The sequence below is a fragment of the Oncorhynchus masou genome, unplaced genomic scaffold, assembly GCF_036934945.1.
Source record: "Oncorhynchus masou masou isolate Uvic2021 unplaced genomic scaffold, UVic_Omas_1.1 unplaced_scaffold_1414, whole genome shotgun sequence".
In the NCBI taxonomy this organism is placed as follows: domain Eukaryota; kingdom Metazoa; phylum Chordata; class Actinopteri; order Salmoniformes; family Salmonidae; genus Oncorhynchus; species Oncorhynchus masou.
Genome location: NW_027004084.1, coordinates 48,727 through 73,547, shown reverse-complemented (window position 1 = coordinate 73,547; position 24,821 = coordinate 48,727). Strand labels below are relative to the sequence as shown.

At 49.9% G+C, this 24,821-nt stretch overlaps 1 protein-coding gene across 1 annotated transcript in view; it reads left to right on the top strand.

The window, feature by feature from the left end:
• Positions 1–24,821, top strand: part of LOC135530771 (uncharacterized) — an 89,442-nt gene that overhangs the window by 28,952 nt on the left and 35,669 nt on the right. The window contains 3 exon segments of the mRNA XM_064958953.1: positions 717–1,231; positions 1,896–2,457; positions 4,824–5,587. Coding sequence (XP_064815025.1) covers positions 717–1,231; positions 1,896–2,457; positions 4,824–5,587 — 1,841 coding nt within the window.

Here is a 24,821-nt window from a genome sequence, read left to right as displayed (position 1 = left end):
AATACAGTATGTACATATGATATGAGTGTTGTAAGATATGTAAACATTAAGGTGGCATTATTTAAAGTGTATGCATTGGGACTTTCACAATTCTATATATATTTAAAAAAATAAAATGCATTAAAAAAAATTTTTTTTTAAATTCACCTTTTAATTTAACCAGGAAAGCTAGTTGAGAACAAGTTCTCATTTACACCTGCGACCAGGCCAAGATGTATTGCGATTTAATGTTAAACATATTTCTCACAATATGTCTGCTGTAGAGAGATGAGAAAATGAGTCATCAGTCATGGAAATGGTGCTGAAAACATTTTGACTCACTATTTAAAAAGGAGAATGAGCTCTACGATGAAAAATACCAGTTTTTCTTATTTTTTTTACAAATCAATACTTGGACTCAAAGCATCTATATATAATGTCGTCCATATCACAATATGTAACTATCAATAAAAACCTTTTTATTTTTATTTATTTTAAAAATATATTTTTTACCATCACAAGTTCTGGTGTGTGGACTTCGACAGCCGGGAACATTTTCACTCTCATCCTCAGTGTTTTAATGTTTTGTTCCATGTTTTTGTTATTTTTCCAGTCATAACCTTGATGTAATTTCTGAAAAGCAGCCACTAATTATTTACATGTAAAATATTAACAGATGTGTTTTATTATATTTAACATGGCAAATCAGTTAAGAACAAATTCTTATTTACAATGAGGCCTCCACCGGCCGAACCCGGACGACGCTGGGCCAACTGGGACTCCGATGGGACTCCGATGGGACTCCGATGGGACTCCGATGGGACTCCGATGGGACTCCGATGGGACGATGCTGGGACTCCGATGGGACGATGCTGGGACTCCGATGGGACGATGCTGGGACTCTGATGGGACAAACTCAAACCTAATAAAAATAACATCATTAAAGAGGGACAGCTGGGAGTGCTGGGAATGGGACGATGCTGGGACTCCGATGGGACGATGCTGGGACTCCGATGGGACGATGCTGGGACTCCGATGGGACTCCGATGGGACTCCGATGGGACTCCGATGGGACGATGCTGGGACTCCTATGGGACGATGCTGGGACTCCTATGGGACGATGCTGGGACTCCTATGGGACGATGTGGGACGATGCTGGGACTCCGATGGGACTCCTATGGGACGATGCTGGGACTCCTATGGGACGATGCTGGGACTCCTGTGGGAGAGGGACTCAATGGGACTGGACGATGCTGGGACTCCTATGGGACGATGCTGGGACTCCGATGGGACTCCGATGGGACGATGCTGGGACTCCTAATCAAATCAAACCTAATAAAAATAACATCATTAAAGAGCAGCAGTAAAACAACAATAGCGAGGCTATATACAGGGGGGTACCGGTACAGAGTCAATGTGGAGGCAATATACAGCGGGGTACCGGTACAGAGTCAATGTGCAGGGGCACCTGTTAGTTGAGGTAATATGTACATGTATGTAGAGCTATTAAAGTGTCTATAAATAGATAGAGAGGAGCAGCAGTGTAGAAGAGGGTAGCCATTTGATTAGATGTTCAGGAGTCTTCAGACTTGGGGGTAGAAGCTGGTTCGTCTTGTACAGAGACTAAAGAGAGCAGAGCATGGAGATCACGTATCAGGCTGTTGTTTTGGCTGCTCTTAAAGAGCTGCTTCCCACAGGTAGCAGCAGGCAGGTAACAACGGGTCATTTGGCAGGTGATCTGAAAACGTTAGACGGTTCTCTGGTTCTGATGAGATGCCAAACGTCCCCGCCTACAGTGGCTCTGCCTCTGAATTGTCCTGTGTCCCAAACGGCACAATCTGGCCATGGTCAAAAGTCGTGCACTAAACAGGGACTATGGTGCCATTTGGGATGTATACTGCTGCGGCTCTTCCCAGTTCCACCCCCTGGACTGCTGCGGCTCTTCCCAGTTCCACCCCCTGGACTGCTGCGGCTCTTCCCAGTTCCACCCCCTGGACTGCTGCGGCTCTTCCCAGTTCCACCCCCTGGACTGCTGCGGCTCTTCCCAGTTCCACCCCCTGGACTGCTGCGGCTCTTCCCAGTTCCACCCCTGGACTGCTGCGGCTCTTCCCAGTTCCACCCCTGGACTGCTGCGGCTCTTCCCAGTTCCACCCCTGGACTGCTGCGGCTCTTCCCAGTTCCACCCCCTGGACTGCTGCGGCTCTTCCCAGTTCCACCCCCTGGACTGCTGCGGGCTGCTTCCCAGTTCCACCCCCTGGACTGCTGCGGGCTGCTTCCCAGTTCCACCCCCTAGGACTGCTGCGGGCTGCTTCCCAGTTCCACCCCCTGGACTGCTGCGGCTCTTCCCAGTTCCACCCCCTGGACTGCTGCGGCTCTTCCCAGTTCCACCCCCTGGACTGCTGCGGGCTGCTTCCCAGTTCCACCCCCTGGACTGCTGCGGGCTGCTTCCCAGTTCCACCCCCTGGACTGCTGCGGGCTGTTTCCCAGTTCCACCCCCTGGACTGCTGCGGCTCTTCCCAGTTCCACCCCCTGGACTGCTGCGGGCTGCTTCCCAGTTCTACCCCCTGGACTGAATCCAGTTTATTACAGTTTTCTAACAGCGGTGTCCAAGCGCTCTGGTTACTGTAATTCAATCCCTAACTGCTGCGTTGTCCTCTGTGTCTAATTATAAGCCCAGTTGTTTTGGTCCTTTTGGGTGGTAATATAATCATGCCACGTGTCAGTAGTCAGAGCAGTTGGCTGAAGCAGTGAGGCCTATAGTTGGGACCATGGTAATCCACCCAAGGCTAATGAAGGTCTTCATGTATTGATGGAAGTAGTTGTTCCTCAACCAGAGCCACCCTCTTCCTCCTCTCCTCTGCTCATTGATTCTCTAGATTCCAGACATGCTCTGGGTAGTAGTGCATCTCTCTCCTAGATTCCAGACATGCTCTGGACTAGCTGCGGCTCTTCCCAGATTCCAGACATGCTCTGGGTAGTAGTGCATCTCTTCCCAGATTCCAGACATGCTCTGGACTGCTGCGGCTCTTCTCTCTCTAGATTCCAGACATGCTCTGGACTGCTCTCTTCTCCTAGATTCCAGACATGCTCTGGGTACTGCTGCGGCTCTTCCTAGATTCCAGACCTCTGGACTGCTGCGGCTCTTCCTAGATTCCAGACATGCTCTGGGTAGTGCTGCGGCTCTTCCTCAGATTCCAGACATGCTCTGGGTAGTAGAGAATCTCTCTCTCTCTCTCTAGATTCCAGACATGCTCTGGGTAGTAGAGAATCTCTCCCTCTCTCTCTAGATTCCAGACATGCTCTGGGTAGTAGAGAATCTCTCCCTCTCTCTAGATTCCAGACATGCTCTGGGTAGTAGTGCATCTCTCTCTAGATTCCAGACATGCTCTGGGCTGCTGCGTGCTCTCTCTCTAGATTCCAGACATGCCTGGGTAGTGCTGTGCATCTCTCTCAGATTCCAGACATGCTCTGCTGCATCTTCCCAGATTCCAGACATGCTCTGGGTAGTAGTGAATCTCTCTCCCTCTCTCTCTAGATTCCAGACATGCTCTGGGTGTAGAGGCTCTTCCCAGATTCCAGACCTCTGGGTAGTAGAATCTGGATTCCAGACATGCTCTGGGTAGTGTGCGGCTCTTCCCAGATTCCAGACATGCTCTGGGTAGTAGTGCGGCTCTTCCCAGATTCCAGACATGCTGCTGGGTAGTTCCCAGTTCTCTCCCTCTCTGCGGGCTGATTCCAGACATGCTCTGGACTAGTGAGAATCTCTCTCTCTCTCTAGATTCCAGACATGCTCTGGACTGCTGCGGCTCCTTCCCAGATTCCAGACATGCTCTGGGTAGTAGTGCATCTTCCTCAGATTCCAGACATGCTCTGGGTACTAGTGCATCTCTCTCCCAGATTCCAGACATGCTCTGGGTAGTAGTGCATCTCTCTCTAGATTCCAGACATGCTCTGTGTAGTAGTGCATCTCTCTCTAGATTCCAGACATGCTCTGGGTAGTAGTGCATCTCTTCCCAGATTCCAGACATGCTCTGTGTAGTAGTGCATCTCTCTCAGATTCCAGACATGCTCTGGGTAGTAGTGCATCTCTCTAGATTCCAGACATGCTCTGGGTAGTAGTGCATCTCTCTAGATTCCAGACATGCTCTGTGTAGTTCCATCTCTCTGATTCCAGACATGCTCTGGGTAGTAGTTTTCTAACTCTCTAGATTCCAGACATGCTCTGGTTAGTAGTGCATCTCTCTCTAGATTCCAGACATGCTCTGTGTCTAGTGCATCTCTAAGATTCCAGACATGCTTTGGTCTGGGTGGTAGATATAATCATGCCACGTGTCAGATTCCAGACATGCTGGCTGAAGCAGTAGGCCTCTAGATTCCAGACATGCATGGTAATAATACAAGGCTAGATTCCAGACATGCTTGGGTAGTGTTGTTCCTCATCTCTCTCTAGATTCCAGACATGCTCTCTCTCTCTAGATTCCAGACATGCTCTCTCTCTCTAGATTCCAGACATGCTCTGGGTAGTAGTGCATCTCTCTCTAGATTCCAGACATGCTCTGGGTAGTAGTGCATCTCTCTCTAGATTCCAGACATGCTCTGGGTAGTAGTGCATCTCTCTCTAGATTCCAGACATGCTCTGGGTAGTAGTGCATCTCTCTCTAGATTCCAGACATGCTCTGGGTAGTAGTGAATCTGCATGCAGGTGTTCTTCACAGCTCTTTTATTAACACAGTTTTTCCCCCTCTTTCCTCCCCTCTCTCTCTCTCTGCCCCCCCCCTCTCTCCCCCCTCTCTCTCTCTGCCCCTCCCTGCTCCCCCCTCTCCTCCCCTCCTCTCTCTCTCTAGACAAGCAGAAACCCAAAATAAACTCAGAGGAGCTCCAGATTAAAAAAGTGAAGAAGAAAAAGAAGAAGAAACACAAAGAGAGTGAGAGAGAGAAGGAGAAGTGGAAACGTCCCAAGATGTACAGCAGGTCCAGCCAGACCGTGTGTGCTGGTCTCCTCTCTGAGCTCCATGCAGGCCTGGCCTCCAAACAACAGCCCCACCACCACCACGGCCACACAGAGTTCAAACCCCCGCTCCCCGTCCACCACCACCACACCTCCACCACCTCATCCATCAAACAGGAGAACTGCTACAGCCCCTCTCCAACTCTGTCCCTCTGCAAGCCCCTATGGAGCAGCAGCAATAGCAGTAGCAGTAGCATTAGTAGTTGGGACCCAGCTTCCCCCATGACATCCCCCCTCCAGATCCCCCAGCCACGGTGCCCCCAGCCTGGCTTTGAGAACCTGGAGTTCGCCCGCTTCATCCACGTAGAGGAACAACCCAACGGTGGAGCCCTGGTGGCACACGCCTACTGCAGCGAGCTCTCGGCCCTGTCTCCCGCGGCGATGCAGCAGTTCGCCCAGGAGTTTGTGACCCTGGCCTTCAGCGAGGACACGTCATCCCAGGCAGCTCACTACGTCATGGGCATCATCCACGGGGCGGCCTCCTACCTGCCAGACTTCCTGGACTACTTCTCCTGGAAGTTCCCCTCGTCGCCGGTCAAGATGGAGATCCTGGGGAAGAAGGATATAGAGACCACCACCATGCTCAACTTCCACAATCAGGTGAGGAGGCTGTTTGGTTGGTTTGTTTTAGTGCTGGCTGTATTTGTTACAGTATTTCATGCTAAATGTGACTATATTGTAATTGAACCATACCACCCTGCATCCCACTGCTGGCTTGCCACTGAAGATAAGCAGGTCGGTCCTGGTCGGTCTGTGGATGGAAGTGGTGTTGGAAGGCAAGTAGGAGGAACTCTTTCCTCTGGGCTAAAAAACAAATATCCCAATTCCCCAGGGCAGTGATTGGGGACAATCACAGGGTGCTGTCTTTTGGATGGGATGTTAAATGGGTGTCACGACTCTCTGTGGTCACTAAAGATCCCATGACACTTATCATAAGAGTAGGGGTGTTAACCCTGGTGTCCTGGCTAAATTCCCCAATCTGGCCCACATACCATCACCTAGTCATCCCCAGTTTCCAATTGGCTAATTTTTCACCCCTGTAACTATTCCCCAGGTCGTTGATGGAAATGGGAAAATAAAACCTGGATGAAAGTGTGTTCATCACTGATCACACACTTCTTTGTTGAAGAAAAACACTAAAAGGCTTATGTCGAGTTCTATCTAGAGAGAGATTTAGCTAAATGAATATAAGCAACAATCCTAGGCCGTTGTATACAGGTTGTATACAGGTCAAAAGGTTGGACATACCTACTCATTCCAAGGTCTTTATTTTATTTAGACTATTTTCTATGTTGTAGAATAATAGTGAAGACCTCAAAACTATGAAATAACACCTATGGAATCATGTAGTAACCAAAACAGTGTTAGACAAATCAAAATCTATTTTCTATTTGAGATCCTTCGAAGTAGCCAGCCTTTTGCCTTGATGACAGCTTTGCACACTCTTGGCAAGAACGCCCCTGAATGAGTTGGTGTGTCCAAACGTTTGACTGGTACGGTATATTTGGAGGAGACTATCATTATAACACGGCCTTGGTTTTACAGAACTACAGACTAAAGAGATAATAGGGCTCGTGTAAAATAAAATCCACTTCTGAATGTTTTCGGGATATCTCCTAATGCTGAGCGGGCTGTAAGCTAAAGCCTCTAGTCCGGTTTGAAGGGGTTTGTTCTGTTTGAATGATTTGAAATGCTGCGTTACGCACAGCCTCTTCCAAAGCCCAGGCTATGCTGCTATCAGGGATATCCTCTCCCTCTGCAAGGCTGCCACTGGCAACCATCAGATCATTTTTCACCCTGCTTCTACTAAATCCAATATGGAGCCCTTGAATAGAGGCTTTCAAGGGCTTTGTCCCAATTGGCTCCCTATTTATTGCACTATTTTTGACCAGAGCGTTAATATAGGGAATAGGGTGCCATTTGGGATGCTGCCAATGTAAAAAATGAGTTCTAATCAAATGCTAGTCTTTTCCCAGGCCTCTGTCTCTCTCTCGGAATGTTCTTTAACACGGAATAAAGAGCTGATTCTAGAACTTGGAAATATCGCTACGTTCTCTTGACATTTAGAACCCTGTGATGTAATACACTAATTGTAATTTAATCTAAAGCTGGGCAGCGGAAGGTGAACACTGGGTCTGGTTGTATATTGAGATCATCCTCCCTTCAGCTTGGTTCAGGAGCAGAGCTTGGCTGGTATTTTGGAAGTTATGACAACTGTCCCCCAGCCACCCTAGTATCCATGAGTTGGTTAGGACAACTGTCCCCCAGCCACCCTACTATCCATGAGTTGGTTAGGACAACTGTCCCCCAGCCACCCTAGTATCCATGAGTTGGTTAGGACAACTGTCCCCCAGCCACCCTAGTATCCATGAGTTGGTTAGGACAACTGTCCCCCCCCAGCCACCCTAGTATCCATGAGTTGGTTAGGACAACTGTCCCCCAGCCACCCTAGTATCCATGAGTTGGTTAGGACAACTGTCCCCCAGCCACCCTAGTATCCATGAGTTGGTTAGGACAACCGTCCCCCAGCCAGCCACCCTAGTATCCATGAGTTGGTTAGGACAACTGTCCCCCCCAGCCACCCTAATATCCATGAGTTGGTTAGGACAACTGTCCCCCAGCCACCCTAGTATCCATGAGTTGGTTAGGACAACCGTCCCCCAGCCACCCTAATATCCATGAGTTGGTTAGGACAACCGTCCCCCAGCCAGCCACCCTAGTATCCATGAGTTGGTTAGGACAACTGTCCCCCCAGCCACCCTAGTATCCATGAGTTGGTTAGGACAACTGTCCCCCCCCAGCCACCCTAGTATCCATGAGTTGGTTAGGACAACCGTCCCCCAGCCACCCTAGTATCCATGAGTTGGTTAGGACAACCGTCCCCCAGCCACCCTAGTATCCATGAGTTGGTTAGGACAACTGTCCGTCCCCCAGCCACCCTAGTATCCATGAGTTGGTTAGGACAACTGTCCCCCCCCAGCCACCCTAGTATCCATGAGTTGGTTAGGACAACTGTCCCCCAGCCACCCTAGTATCCATGAGTTGGTTAGGACAACTGTCCCCCCCAGCCACCCTAGTATCCATGAGTTGGTTAGGACAACTGTCCCCCCCCAGCCACCCTAGTATCCATGAGTTAGTTAGGACAACTGTTCCGCCACCCCAGTATCCATGAGTTGGTTAGGACAACTGTCCCCCCCCAGCCACCCTAGTATCCATGAGTTGGTTAGGACAACTGTTCCCCCCCCAGCCACCCTAGTATCCATGAGTTAGTTAGGACAACTGTCCCCCCCAGCCACCCTAGTATCCATGAGTTGGTTAGGACAACTGTCCCCCCCAGCCACCCTAGTATCCATGAGTTGGTTAGGACAACTGTCCCCCAGCCACCCTAGTATCCATGAGTTGGTTAGGACAACTGTCCCCCCCCCAGCCACCCTAGTATCCATGAGTTGGTTAGGACAACTGTCCCCCCATGCAGCCACCCTAGTATCCATGAGTTGGTTAGGACAACTGTCCCCCCTGTAGCCACCCTAGTATCCATGAGTTGGTTAGGACAACTGTCCCCCAGCCACCCTAGTATCCATGAGTTGGTTAGGACAACTGTCCCCCAGCCACCCTAGTATCCATGAGTTGGTTAGGACAACTGTCCCCCCCCCAGCCACCCTAGTATCCATGAGTTGGTTGGACAACTGTCCCCCCCAGCCACCCTAGTATCCATGAGTTGGTTAGGACAACTGTCCCCCCCCCAGCCACCCTAGTATCCATGAGTTGGTTAGGACAACTGTCCCCCAGCCACCCTAGTATCCATGAGTTGGTTAGGACAACTGTCCCCCCCAGCCACCCTAGTATCCATGAGTTGGTTAGGACAACTGTCCCCCCAGTGGAACAGCCACCCTAGTATCCATGAGTTGGTTAGGACAACTGTCCCCCCAGCCACCCTAGTATCCATGAGTTGGTTGGTGGAGGACAACTGTCCCCCCCAGCCACCCTAGTATCCATGAGTTGGTTAGGACAACTGTCCCCCAGCCACCCTAGTATCCATGAGTTGGTTAGGACAACTGTCCCCCAGCCACCCTAGTATCCATGAGTTGGTTAGGACAACTGTCCCCCAGCCACCCTAGTATCCATGAGTTGGTTAGGACAACTGTCCCCCCCCCAGCCACCCTAGTATCCATGAGTTGGTTAGGACAACTGTCCCCCCCAGCCACCCTAGTATCCATGAGTTGGTTAGGACAACTGTCCCCCCCCAGCCACCCTAGTATCCATGAGTTGGTTAGGACAACTGTCCCCCAGCCACCCTAGTATCCATGAGTTGGTTAGGACAACTGTCCCCCCCCCCCCAGCCACCCTAGTATCCATGAGTTGGTTAGGACAACTGTCCCCCAGCCACCCTAGTATCCATGAGTTGGTTAGGACAACTGTCCCCCCCCAGCCACCCTAGTATCCATGAGTTGGTTAGGACAACTGTCCCCCCCCAGCCACCCTAGTATCCATGAGTTGGTTAGGACAACTGTCCCCCCACAGCCACCCTAGTATCCATGAGTTGGTTAGGACAACTGTCCCCCAGCCACCCTAGTATCCATGAGTTGGTTAGGACAACTGTCCCCCCCAGCCACCCTAGTATCCATGAGTTGGTTAGGACAACTGTCCCCCCCCCAGCCACCCTAGTATCCATGAGTTGGTTAGGACAACTGTCCCCCAGCCACCCTAGTATCCATGAGTTGGTTAGGACAACTGTCCCCCCCAGCCACCCTAGTATCCATGAGTTGGTTAGGACAACTGTCCGTCCCCCAGCCACCCTAGTATCCATGAGTTGGTTAGGACAACTGTCCCCCAGCCACCCTAGTATCCATGAGTTGGTTAGGACAACTGTCCCCCAGCCACCCCAGTATCCTTGAGTTGGTTAGGACAACTGTCCCCCCCCCCCAGCCACCCTAGTATCCATGAGTTGGTTAGGACAACTGTCCCCACGACGGGAAGTTTTTCAGCCACCCTAGTATCCATGAGTTGGTTAGGACAACTGTCCCCCAGCCACCCTAGTATCCATGAGTTGGTTCAGACAACTGTCCCCCCCCCAGCCACCCTAGTATCCATGAGTTGGTTCAGACAACTGTCCCCCCGGCAATGCCACCCTAGTATCCATGAGTTGGTTCAGACAACTGTCCCCCCCCAGCCACCCTAGTATCCATGAGTTGGTTCGGACAACTGTCTCCCCCCCCAGCCACCCTAGTATCCATGAGTTGGTTAGGACAACTGTCCCCCCAGCCTGCCACCCTAGTATCCATGAGTTGGTTAGGACCCATCCTCAATGTGTTCTAAACATATATATTCGATAATATATCCGTTTTTGAGGCAGTTGGTTTCTCATAAGAAGCGATTGGAAAAATGGCTACCTCAGTATTTTACGCAAGATTTTCTGCGGGAGACACCATGTGACCACATGCTATATATGGTCCCTTACAGCCATTCTCCAATGGAAATGCCTAAAACCACTGTCTTGTCCTCTAGACGTCACAATGCTGTAGACACCTTGGGGAATAGGTTGAAACGTAAGCTCATTCGTAGCTCATTCACAGCCAAGGAGTCATTGGCATGAGGCGGTTTTTGAAAATGGGCACTTCCTGGTTGGATTTTTATCTGGGTTTCGCCTGTAACTTCAGTTCTGTGGCACTCACAGACAATATCTTTACAGTTTTGGAAACGTCAGTGTTTTCTTTCCAAAGCCGTCAATTATATGCATAGTCGAGCATCTTTTCGTGACAAAATATCTTGTTTAAAACTAACTTTTTTCATCCAACATTTTTAATAGCGCCACCTAGTCAAGGTAAACCCTTAAGGGAAACACGTAAGATGTTTTATACAACCAAGCCCTGTCTAATTTAACCCCGCAGTCTAGATTACTCACAGACGTGCTACGCTAACTAACTACCTGCCTGCTGTCTCACACTCTCGATTCGCCAGCAGTCAGTCAGTCTCTCACTCAGACAGTCACACCGGCATCGTCATCAATAGAAACATGACCTCAGTAAAACAGCCTCACCAGCAATATTCCTCTTGTCCTTCAAACAGATGCTGCGTGCGCCGTGCGTGCGTGTGTGTGTGTGTGTCGGGCCATGTAATAGTCCCTGCCTTACTCACACCTAATGATGTGAACCATCTCAGAGAAGGAAGAGATGTGATGAGGGCATTAGTAGCCTGCGCATGGCCATGTCAGAGCGTGTTTGTGTATTTACGTGTGAGTGTGTTGGTCTGTGAGCTTGTGTGAACTGTGAGTCTGAGGTAAAGGGCAGCAGGCCAACTGAATCATTATACACCATTATACACTGGCTGGTTCCAGCCCTGGATGTTGATCTGGCTGAAAGCCATGGTATATCAGACAGTATACCACAAGTATAACCAAACAGAACGAGTGAGGGGGAGCAGGAGGAAGGGTGGAGGGTGTCTTCTCTGTGAGGAACAGCTGTTTGCTTAAATTTCCACACGCAGGAGTGCACTAAAGTGTCTCCACAAAGAGATTATCTCGTAGCCGGGGCTGACACACACACACACACACCACACCACACCACACCACACCACACACGGAACAAAAGGAGGGAGGGAACAAAAGGAGAGGCCAATGGCAGCATTGCTCTTTTTAAAGTAAAATCAAAGAAAAGGGACCAATGAAGACCCTACATTTCTGATGTATGATATTTCACACTGTCGGGTGTAGCAGGTATATTATGCATACATTTGCAGCATAATGTATGTACTGTGGGTGGTACTGGAAGCTCCCCACCCACACCAGAAACCTCCGTAGGTTCAGGTTCTGTCAGATCATTCCTGAAGGAAGGAAAGGAGATGAGGAATGGAGGCCATTCTAGAATATGAATGAAGGCCCCAATGAAGACCCTACATTTCTGGTGTATACTGTTTCACACATTGGTAGGCCCACAGTGTACACGTCAATGTTAGCAGTGTACTATACAGTGTGTGGTGGCTACCCAGGAGACAACCTGGGTGATGACTATAGGAACAGAAGGAATAATAGTTTGTTGAAGTGTAGCTGGATGAGAAGACGGAGAGGAAGACCGTTTTAGTCTCTTGAGAATATACACCCTTAGGTCATGAGGTAAATCACTATGTGATTGGTCAGGCTCTGTTTTTTTGTTTGTTATTTAACCCTTGTTTTACCAGGTAAGTTGACTGAGAACACATTCATTTACAGCAACGACCTGGGGAATAGTTACAGGGGAGAAGAGGGGGGGCTGAATGAGCCAATTGGAAGCTGGGGATGATTCGGTGGTCATGATGGTATGAAGACCAGATTGGAAATTTAGTCAGGTCACTGGGGTTACCACCCCTACTCTTACACTAAGTACCATGGGATCTTTACTGACCACAGAGAGTCAGGACACCTGTTTAACGTCCCATCTGAAAGACAGCACCCTGTGATTGTCTACACAAGACAATGTCCCCAATCACTGCCCTGGAGCAGTGGGATATTTTTTTTTTAGACCAGAGGAAAGGGTGCCTCCTACTGGCCCTCCAACACCACTTCCAGCAGCATCTGGTCTCCCATCCAGGGTCTGACCAGAACCAACCTTTAGTAAACTTCTGGAAAAAATTGTGGTTGACCAGATACAATGTGATTTCACAGTAAACAAATTGACAACAGAATGTCAGCATGCTTATAAGGAAGGAGACTCAACAAGCACAGCACTTAAACAAATGACTGATGATTAGCTGAGAGAAATTGATGATAAAAGGATTGTGGGGGCTGTCTTGTTAGATTTCAGTGCAGCTTTTGACATTATTGATCATAGTCTGCTGCTGGAAAAACATGTGTGTTATGGCTTTACACCCCCTGCTATAATGTGGATAAAGAGTTAGCTGTCTAACAGAACACAGAGGGTGTTCTTTAATGGAAGCCGTTCAAATATAATCCAGTTAGAATCAGGAATTCCCCAGGGTAGCTGTCTCGGCCCATGGCTTTTTACAATTTTTACTAACAACATGCCACTGGCTTTGAGTAAAGCCAGAGTTTCTATGTATGCGGATGACTCAACACTATACACGTCAGCTACTACAGCGACTGAAATGACTGCAACACTCAACAAAGAGCTGCAGTTAGTTTCAGAGTGGCTGGCAAGGAATAAATTGGCCCTAAATATTTGTAAAACTAAAAGTATTGTATTTGGAATAAAACACTCACTAAACCCTAAACCTCAACTAAATCTTGTAATAAATCCTGTGGAAATTGAGTAAATTGAGATGACTAAACTGCTTGGAGTAACCCTAGATTGTAAACTTGTAATCTGTCATGGTCTGTCTATAATAAAGCAATACTCTGCCTTCTTAACAACACTATCAACAAGGCAGGTCCTACAGGCCCTAGTTTCTACCTTCTTAACAACACTATCAACAAGGCAGGTCCTACAGGCCCTAGTTTTGTCGTACCTTGACTACTGTTCAGTCGTGTGGTCAGGTGCCACAAAAAAGGACTTAGGAAAATTGCAATTGGCTCAGAACAGGGCAGCACAGCTGGCCCTTGGATGTACACAGAGAGCTAATATTAATAATATGCATGTCAATCTCTCCTGGCTGAAAGCGGAGGAGAGATTGACTTCATCACTACTTTTATTTATGAGAGATATTGACATGTTGAATGCACTGAGCTGTCTGTCTAAACTACTGGCACACAGCTCGGACACCCATACATACCCCACAAGACAAGCCAAGAGGTCTCTTCACAGTCCCCAAGTCCAGAACAGACTATGTGAGACACAAAGTACTACATAGAGCCATGACTACATGGAACTCTATTCCACAGTACCACATAGAGCCATGACAACATGGAACTCTATTCCACAGTACCACATAGAGCCATGACTACATGGAACTCTATTCCACAGTACCACATAGAGCCATGACTACATGGAACTCTATTCCACAGTACTACATAGAGCCATGACTACATGGTACTCTATTCCACAGTACCATAGAGCCATGACTACATGGAACTCTTATTTCACTATTCCACAGTATCACATAGAGCCATGACTACATGGAACTCTATTCCATAGTACCACATAGAGCCATGACTACATGGAACTCTATTCCACAGTACTACATAGAGCCATGACTACATGGAACTCTATTCCACAGTACCACATAGAGCCATGACTACATGGAACTCTATTCCACAGTACTACATAGAGCCATGACTACATGGAACTCTATTCCACAGTACCACATAGAGCCATGACTACATGGAACTCTATTCCACAGTATCACATAGAGCCATGACTACATGGAACTCTATTCCACAGTACCACATAGAGCCATGACTACACGGAACTCTATTCCACAGTACTACATAGAGCCATGACTACATGGAACTCTATTCCACATCAGGTAACTGACACAAGCAGTAAAATTAGATTAAAAAAACAGATAAAAACACCTTATGGAGCAGCAGGGACTGTGAAACAACACACACATTGGCACAGACATACACATGATAACATACGCACTATACACACACATGGATTTAGTACTGTAGATATGTAGTGGAGTAGGGGCCTGAGGGCAGACAGTGTGTTGTGAGTGTATTGTAATGTTTTAAAAATGGTATAAACTGCCTGAATTTTGCTGGAGCACAGGAATAGTAGCTTTGACAGCAGCTAATGGGGATCCATTAAAAGCAAGCCAGCAGTGGGATGCAGGGTGGGATGCTGCTGGATGGAACCCATGTTTATATGGGGCGGCAGGGTAGCCTAGTGGTTAGAGCGCTGGACTAGTGACCGGAAGGTTGCAAGTTCAAACCCCCAAGCTGTCGTTCTGCCCCTGAACAGTGCAGCATGGCTGGCCCTTGGATGCACACAGAGAGCTAATATTAATTATATGCATGTCAATCTCTCCTGGCTGAAAGTGGAGGAGAGATTGACTTCATCACTACTTTTATTTATGAGAGGGATTGACATGTTGAATGCACCGAGCTGTCTGTCTAAACTACTGGCACACAGCTCGGACACCCATACATACCCCACAAGACAAGCCACAAGAGGTCTCTTCACAGTCCCCAAGTCCAGAACAGAAGTATTGATCAGGGTCACACCAAGGTTCTTTGCATTCTGGGAAGGCGACACTGGCGTTGGCAATCATGATGGAGAGGTCATTGAGCGGGCAGGCCTTCCTCGGGAGGAAGAGCAGCTCCGTCTTACCGAGCTTGAGGTGGTGGACCGACATCCGAGCTGAGATATCTGCCAGAAATGTAGTTGTCATCCGCATAGCAATGATAGGAGAGACCATGTGAGGATATGACGGAGCAGAGTGACTGTATAGAGAGAAGAGGAGAGGGCCAAGAACTAAGCCCTGGGGGACACCAGTAGTGAGAGTACGTGGAGCAGAGTGACTTGGTGTATAGAGAGAAGAGGAGAGGGCCTAGAACCGAGCCCTGGGGGACACCAGTAGTGAGAGTACGTGTAGCAGACAAGACCCTCTCCACGTCACCTGGTAGGAGCAGCCTGCCAGGCAGGATGCAATCCAAGAGTGTGCAGAGCCTGAGACACCCAGCCCTGAGAGGCGGGAGATGGGGATGGTGCACGGTCTCAATGGCAGTGGTTAGATCTAGGAGGATGAGAACAGAAGAGAGAGTCAGCTTTTGCAGTGAGGACAGCCTGTGTGGCACAGAGAAGAGCAGTCTTGGTTGAGTGGCCCATCTTGAAGAATGACTGGTTAGGGTCCAGAACATTGTTCTGAGACAGATGAGAAAGTTGAGCAGAGACAGAACACTCAAGTGTTTTGGTAAGAAAATAAAGAAGGGATACAGGTCTATAGTTTGTAACATCAATGAGTCTCTAGTGTTGATGTCTTGAGGAGGGGAGAGACTTGAATGCTGATTGGCTGAAAGCCATGGTATATCAGATCGTATACTACGGGTATGACAATTGTTACTGCTCTAATTACGTTGTTAACCAGTTTAAAATAGCAATAAGGCACCCCAGAGGTTTGTGGTATATGACCAATATACCACAGCTAAGGGCTGTATCCAGGCACTCCACGTTGCGTCGTGCATACGAATAGCCCATAGCCATGTTATATTGGCCATATACCACACCCTCTCTGGCCTTATTGCTTTACTATACACTACTACATTGTTGTCGATGGTAGTCCAGTCGTGTTCGATCAGAGATGAGGTTACTTCAAGGGAGAGAGGAAGGATGCGTTTACATGAAGAACATAGTCATTACATAGTCATTACATAGGCTTAACTGTTCTGTGGCTGGGTACAGTGTAGTGGGTCTACATCTTAACTGTTCTGTGGCTGGGTACACTGTAGTGGGTCTACATCTTAACTGTTCTGTGGCTGGGTCCAGTGTAGTGGGTCTACATCTTAACTGTTCTGTGGCTGGGTACACTGTATTGGGTCTACGGCTTAACTGTTCTGTGGCTGGGTACAGTGTAGTGGGTCTACGGCTTCACTGTTCTGTGGCTGGGTCCAGTGTAGTGGGTCTACATCTTAACTGTTCTGTGGCTGGGTGCTTCGCTTCACCTTTCCTAGCAACAAGCGTTTTTATCCCTGAAAATAGAGCTGGGTACACTGTATTGGGTCTACGGCTTCACTGTTCTGTGGCTGGGTACAGTGTAGTGGGTCTACATCTTCACTGTTCTGTGGCTGGGTACAGTGTAGTGGGTCTACATCTTCACTGTTCTGTGGCTGGGTACACTGTAGTGGGTCTACATCTTAACTGTTCTGTGGCTGGGGACAGTGCAGTGGGTCTCCATCTTAACTGTTCTGTGGCTGGGTCCAGTGTGACCCGCTGGGTCCGTCAGGAGCGGGGAAGCTTTTCTAATGGTTGTGGGGAGGTGAGGCCTGTAGAAGGTGGTACTAATCACTGGATATGAAGCGTCTCCCTGGAGGAGTACTCTTAGACAGAGTAGATCTCTCTGTTCCTGCCTTTATTTTCTCCCTCCCTCTCCCTCTAGCTTGAGCGTGCGTTCGCTCACCTACCCCGAGTTTCCTAGCAACAAGCGTTTTTATCCCTGAAAATAGAGCATTGTGAAAAAATAAAAGTTGGGGTCTAGTGGTGGGGGCTGGCTCTACTGCCGCTGTCTCTGTTCCTCTAGGGGGTAGTGGTGTTGTCGGAATGGCTGGGGGGTCTCGTGGTGTTGTGGGAGTGTGGGGGGGGGGCTCTGGTGTTGTTGGAATGGCTAAGGTGGGGGGGCAGGCTGCTATTGGAGGAGCGTGCCTGGCTGCTATTGGAGGAGCGTGCCTGGCTGCTCTAGTTGGAGGTGACCCGCGTGCGCGGGCTGCTATTCTAGGAGCGTGCCGGGCTGCTCTGTTCCTTGGAGGAGCGTGCCGGGCTGCTCTTGGAGGAGCGTGCCTCGGGCTGCTCTTGGAGGAGCGTGCCGGGCTGCTCTTGGAGGAGCGTGCCGGGCTGCTCTTGGAGGAGCGTGCCGGGCTGCTCTTGGAGGAGCGTGCCGGGCTGCTCTTGGAGGAGCGTGCCGGGCTGCTCTTGGAGGAGCGTGCCGTGTCAGTTCCTTCACTTGACCTTTTGGAGTATTCTGTATTTCCTTGTTATGTGGAGAATGTAATCACTTCCTCTTCGTGCTTAAAGTGACAATCAGAATATGAATGGCCTCATAATCCACATAAAACACTTTATTGTGTAGTGTCTCTGTTCCGGTGACCCGCTACGGTGACCCGCTGTCTCTGTTCCTCTAGTTTGTGCTACGGTGACCCGCTACGGTGACCCGCTGTCTCTGTTCAGGTGACCCGCTACGGTGACCCGCTGTCTCTGTTCCTCTTGTTCGCTCTACGGTGACCCGCTGTCTCTGTTCCTCGAGTTAGTGCTACGGTGACCCGCTACGGTGACCCACTGTCTCTGTTCCTCTTGTTCGCTCTACGGTGACCCACTGTCTCTGTTCCTCTTGTTCGCTCTACGGTGACCCACTGTCTCTGTTCCTCTAGTTAGTGCTACGGTGACCCGCTACGGTGACCCGCTGTCTCTGTTCCTCTAGTTAGCGCTACGGTGACCCGCTGTCTCTGTTCCGGTGACCCGCTACGGTGACCCGCTGTCTCTGTTCCTCTAGTTTGTGCTACGGTGACCCGCTACGGTGACCCGCTGTCTCTGTTCAGGTGACCCGCTACGGTGACCCGCTGTCTCTGTTCCTCTTGTTCGCTCTACGGTGACCCGCTGTCTCTGTTCCTCGAGTTAGTGCTACGGTGACCCGCTACGGTGACCCACTGTCTCTGTTCCTCTTGTTCGCTCTACGGTGACCCACTGTCTCTGTTCCTCTTGTTCGCTCTACGGTGACCCACTGTCTCTGTTCCTCTAGTTAGTGCTACGGTGTACCGCTACGGTGACCCGCTGTCTCTGTTCCTCTAGTTAGCGCTACGGTGACCCGCTGTCTCTGTTCCTCTAGTTAGTGCTACGGTGACCCGCTGTCTCTGTTCCTCTTGTTCGCTCTACGGTGACCCGCTGTCTCTGTTCCTCTAGTTAGCTCTACGGTGTCCCGCTGTCTCTGTTCCTCTAGTTAGCTCTACGGTGACCCGCTGTCTCTGTTCCTCTAGTTAGCTCTACGGTGACCCGCTGTCTCTGTTCCTCTAGTTAGCTCTACGGTGTCCCGCTGTCTCTGTTCCTCTAGTTAGCGCTACGGTGACCCGCTGTCTCTGTTCCTCTAGTTAGCGCTACGGTGACCCGCTGTCTCTGTTCCTCTAGTTAGCGCTACGGTGTCCCGCTGTCTCTGTTCCTCTAGTTAGCGCTACGGTGACCCGCTGTCTCTGTTCCTCTAGTTAGCGCTACGGTGACCCGCTACGGTGACCCGCTGTCTCTGTTCCTCTAGTTAGCGCTACGGTGACCCGCTACGGTGACCCGCTGTCTCTGTTCCTCTAGTTAGCGCTACGGTGACCCGCTGTCTCTGGTGACCCGCTGTCTCTGTAGTTGTGAATTGGAATAATTGCCCGGTACGTGTGCTATGCCAGTGCCATCTCTCCCTCTCTGGTGACTGTGCTCTTGGCCCATGCATTCCTTCCATCAACTGGGTGGAACGTGTACCCACATAATGAAAAACAATTTTTCTTATCTGTGATCATGCGGGAGGCTAACATCTCCCATGCATTAATAAACTATTTATAAAACATTAAAGCTTTTATATACACACACTTGTGATCATTTAATATTAAGTTGTTATAAAGCCTATTAATGCTTCTTGTATCCTATGGTTGTACAATGTTAACTAATAGTACCCAGGAGAGGACTTGTACCAGGATGTTAACTAACAGTATCCAGGAGAGGACTTGTACCAGGATGTTAACTAACAGTACCCAGGAGAGGACTTGTACCAGGATGTTAACTAACAGTACCCAGGAGAGGACTTGTACCAGGATGTTAACTAACAGTACCCAGGAGAGGACTTGTACCAGGATGTTAACTAACAGTACCCAGGAGAGGACTTGTACCAGGATGTTAACTAACAGTACCCAGGAGAGAGGACAGGACTTGTTGGCTTCACAGCAGAAGGATCCTGTATACTAGTGGATGACATGGGGAGGTATTTTCCCTGTCCTCTCAGGGATACAACCAACCTCTGTTATACTTGCTGACTGGAACATATAACACAGATGAGTAGTACAACACACCTGTGAGTTGACTGGAGCATTTAACACAGATGAGTAGTACAACACACCTGTGAGTTGACTGGAGCGTTTAACACAGATGAGTAGTTCAACACACCTGTGAGTTGACTGGAGCGTTTAACACAGATGAGTAGTTCAACACACCTGTGAGTTGACTGGAGCGTTTAACACAGATGAGTAGTTCAACACACCTGTGAGTTGACTGGAGCGTTTAACACAGATGAGTAGTACAACACACCTGTGAGTTGACTGGAGCATTTAACACAGATGAGTAGTACAACACACCTGTGAGTTGACTGGAGCATTTAACACTGAGTAGTACAACACACCTGTGAGTTGACTGGAGCATTGAACACAGATGAGTAGTACAACACACCTGTGAGTTGACTGGAGCATTGAACACAGATGAGTAGTACAACACACCTGTGAGTTGACTGGAGCATTTAACACAGATGAGTAGTTCAACACACCTGTGAGTTGACTGGAGCATTGAACACAGATGAGTAGTACAACACACCTGTGAGTTGACTGGAGCATTGAACACAGATTGATGTCTGGATAAGTTGTTTGTTTATGGGACCAGTGTCCCAGAAGCTCTTAGATTGTATTTACTGTTACAGATGGAGGCATGAATTTTGCAGCTCCAAAATAACCAGCTGAGTATAAACACACCAGAGTTCCATTTAACACAGCTCCATAACGTACAACACAGGTCTCTGGTTAAATAAAGGTTACATTTAAAAGATGGACATGTTATCGGCCACCTGTGATCTGATGGACATGTTATCGGCCACACAGATGGACATGTTATCGGCCTGCGATCTGGATGGACATGTTATCGGCCAGCAGATGGAGTGTTACAACCAGCAATCTGATGGACATGTTATCGATGTCTGGACATGTTATCGGGACCAGTGATCTGATGGACATGTTATCTGTCACAGCTGGATGGCATGAATTTTGCAGCTCCAAAATAACTGATGGATAACGTTATCAGCCAGCGATCAGCTCCATGGACATGTTATCGGCCAGCGATGGACATGATGGACATGTTATAAAGGTTAGCATTTAAAAGGACATGTTATCGGCCAGCGATCTGGATGGACATGTTATCGGCCAGCGATCTGGATGGACATGTTATCGGCCAGCGATCTGGATGGACATGTTATCGGCCAGCGATGGACATGTTATCGGCCAGCGATGGACATGTTATCGGCCAGCGATCTGGGACATGTTATCGGCCAGCGATCTGGATGGACATGTTATCGGCCAGCGATCTGGATGGACATGTTATCGGCCAGCGATCTGGATTTGAACCTCGGCAGTGGGGGTAATTTATCATTGGACTGTCTGATGTTTGGAATCTGCTGATGGTGTTATCACATCCTCCCTGTAATCATACTGACAAGATGAGGGATGTGGTGAGGTACTACTCAGCAGGTGTCGCTGTCATCGAGCTGCATTTTACTCTGCTCCTCTTCATGGAAGAAACACTTTACTGGTTGTGTTTTGTTCAGGTCTGTAGCTGGAGGATGTCTGTCACTGTGGAGAGGTGAACCCAGAACCTAAACCCATTTCACCCAGCGTGTTGAATTCAGTTTTCTTCAATGTCCTGAGGGCTTAACATTGATTGTACTTCCACGCCGTTAAAATTTGACAAATAGTCCTCTATCCATCGCTTTTGGTATTTCCGATGCGCTTTCGTCTCGATGACTGTTAGCAAGCTGGACAGTGGTGAGACTAAAGGTATGTCCATTATTGATTGAGTCTGTTTTTCCCACCCCCAAAAATAAATGTTTTACTCAAACAACCAGGGTGCTGAATTGAATGTGCTGGCAGGCCGCATCCATCCCACAAGGCCGTATTTTTGCTACCCCCTGTCTAGAGGATCTGTCAGCCCAGACAACAGGAAGGCTTGTGGAGGCAGTATGGAGGCTTGGCAAGGTCAGCAGTGTCTTCCTATTGGAGTGGAGCCTCGGTCTCCCTGTGGCACACAGTTCCTTCCCTCCCACTCTCGCTTCACTCAGCTCCCTCTCTCTCCTTCTCTCCCTCCACTCAGCTCCCTCTCTCTCATTCTCTCCCTCCACTCAGCTCCCTCTCTCTCCTTCTCTCGCTCCACTCAGCTCCCTCTCTCTCCTTCTCTCGCTCCACTCAGCTCCCTCTCTCTCCTTCTCTCGCTCCACTCAGCTCCCTCTCTCTCCTTCTCTCGCTCCACTCAGCTCCCTCTCTCTCCTTCTCTCCCTCCACTCAGCTCCCTCTCTCTCTCTTCTCTCGCTCCACTCAGCTCCCTCTCTCCACCTTCTCTCCCTCCACTCAGCTCCCTCTCTCCTTCTCTCCCTCCACTCAGCTCCCTCTCTCTCCTTCTCTCCCTCCACTCAGCTCCCTCTCTCTCCTTCTTCCTCCACTCAGCTCCACTCAGCTCCCTCTCTCTCCTTCTCTCTCCACTCAGCTCCCTCTCTCTCCTTCTCTCCCTCCACTCAGCTCCCTCTCTCTCCTTCTCTCCCTCCACTCAGCTCCCTCTCTCCTTCTCTCCCTCCACTCAGCTCCCTCTCTCCTTCTCTCGCTCCACTCAGCTCCCTCTCCACTCTCCTTCTCTCCCCTCCACTCAGCTCCCTCTCTCTTCTCTTCTCAGCTCCCTCCACTCAGCTCCCTCTCTCTCCTTCTCTCCCTCCACTCAGCTCCCTCTCTCTCCTTCTCTCCTCCACTCAGCTCCTCTCTCTCCTTCTCTCCCTCCACTCAGCTCCCTCTCTCTCCTTCTCTCCCCTCCACTCAGCTCCCTCTCTCTCTCTCTCCACTCAGCTCTCCCTCCAGCTCCCTCTCTCTCTTTCCTCCACTCAGCTCCCTCTCTCCCTTCTCCCTCCACTCAGCTCCCTCTCTCTCTCTTCCACTCAGCTCCCTCTCTCCCTCCACTCAGCTCCCTCTCTCTCCTTCTCTCCCTCCACTCAGCTCCCTCTCTCTCCTTCTCTCCCTCCACTCAGCTCCCTCTCTCTCCTTCTCAGCTCCCTCTCCTCTCCCTCCACTCAGCTCCCTCTCTCTTTCCCTCCACTCAGCTCCCTCCACTCAGCTCCCTCTCTCTCCTTCTCTCCCTCCACTCAGCTCCCTCTCTCTTTCTCTCCCTCCACTCAGCTCCCTCTCTCCTTCTCTCGCTCCACTCAGCTCCCTCTCTCTTTCTCTCCCTCCACTCAGCTCCCTCTCTCTCCTTCTCTCCCTCCACTCAGCTCCTCTCTCTCCTTCTCTCCCTCCACTCAGCTCCCTCCTCCTTCTTTCCCTCCACTCAGCTCCCTCTCTCTCCTTCTTTCCCTCCACTCAGCTCCCTCTCTCTCCTTCTCTCCCTCCACTCAGCTCCCTCTCTCTCTTCTCCCACTCAGCTCCCTCTCTCGCTCCACTCAGCTCCCTCTCTCTCCTTCTCTCCCTCCACTCCCTCTCTCCTTCTTTCCTCCACTCAGCTCCCTCTCTCTCCCTTCTCTCCCTCCACTCAGCTCCCTCTCTCTCCTTCTCTCCTTCTCTCGCTCCACTCAGCTCCCTCCGCTCCTTCCCTCCCGCTCTCCCTCCACTTAGCCCCTTCCCTTCCTCCCTCCTCAACTCTTCCCTCCTCCACTCAGCTCCCTCCTCCTCCTCAGTCCGCACAGCACAGTAGAATTTAGCCCTCAGTCCTGCCAAGAACAACAAAAGAGCGGGCGAGAGAGACGAGACGGAGAGGGAGAAAGAAAAGAGAGGGAGGGAGAGACGAGACGGAGAGGGAGAAAGAAAAGAGAGGGAGGGTCAGGAACACTAACTGTACAGCCATCTGTCCAGAAGACTTCTCTGTTTTAACTTGTTTTAATGTTTGTAATACTAAGATGGCCGTCACCAGAGGGGAGAGTTTACCTCAGAACAAGACAACAGGAGGCCGTCACCAGAGGGGAGAGTTTACCTCAGAACAAGACAACAGGAGGCCGTCACCAATGGGGAGAGTTTACCTCAGAACAAGACAACAGGTGGCCGTCACCAGAGGGGAGAGTTTACCTCAGAACAAGACAACAGGAGGCCGTCACCAGAGGGGAGAGTTTACCTCAGAACAAGACAACAGGTGGCCGTCACCAGAGGGGAGAGTTTACCTCAGAACAAGACAACAGGAGGCCATCACTTCCCTCTGTTGTTAGGGGAGAGTTTACCTCTCAACAAGACAACGGGAGGCCATCACTTCCCTGTGTTGTTAGGGGAGAGTTTACCTCTCAACAAGACAACAGGAGGCCATCACTTCCCAGAGGCTGCTCTCTCTGTTTAGCTGGGCAGTCCAGGCTGCTCTCTCTGTTTAGCTGGTCAGTCCTGGCTGCTTTCTCTATTTAGCTGGTCAGTCCAGGCTGCTCTCTCTGTTTAGCTGGTCAGTCCAGGCTGCTCTCTGTTTGGCTGGTCAGTCCAGGCTGCTCTCTCTGTTTAGCTGGTCAGTCCAGGCTGCTCTCTCTGTTTAGCTGGTCAGTCCAGGCTGCTCTCTCTGTTTAGCTGGTCAGTCCAGGCTGCTCTCTCTGTTTGGCTGGTCAGTCCAGGCTGCTCTCTCTGTTTAGCTGGTCAGTCCAGGCTGCTCTCTCTGTTTAGCTGGTCAGTCCAGGCTGCTCTCTCTGTTTAGCTGGTCAGTCCAGGCTGCTTCCAGTTAGACAACAGCTGGTCTGTCCAGGCTGCTCTCTGTTTAGCTGGTCAGTCCAGGCTGCTCTCTTTTCTGTTTAGCTGGTCAGTCCAGGCTGCTCGTTGTTAGGGGAGGCTCTCTGTTTAGCTGGTCAGTCCTGGCTGCTTTCTCTATTTAGCTGGTCAGTCCAGGCTGCTCTCTGTTTAGCTGGTCAGTCCAGGCTGCTCTCTGTTTAGCTGGGCAGTCCAGGCTGCTCTCTCTGTTTAGCTGGTCAGTCCATGCTTTCTCTATTTAGCTGGTCAGTCCAGGCTGCTCTCTCTGTTTAGCTGGTCAGCCCAGGCTGCTCTCTCTGTTTAGCTGGTCAGCCCAAGCTGCTCTCTCTGTTTAGCTGGTCAGTCCAGGCTGCTCTCTCTGTTTAGCTGGGCAGGCTGCTCTCTCTGTTTAGCTGGTCAGTCCTGGCTGCTTTCTCTATTTAGCTGGTCAGTCCAGGCTGCTCTCTCTGTTTAGCTGGTCAGTCCAGGCTGCTCTCTCTGTTTAGCTGGTCAGTCCAGGCTGCTCTCTCTTTCTGTTTAGCTGGTCAGTCCAGGCTGCTCTCTCTTTCTGTTTAGCTG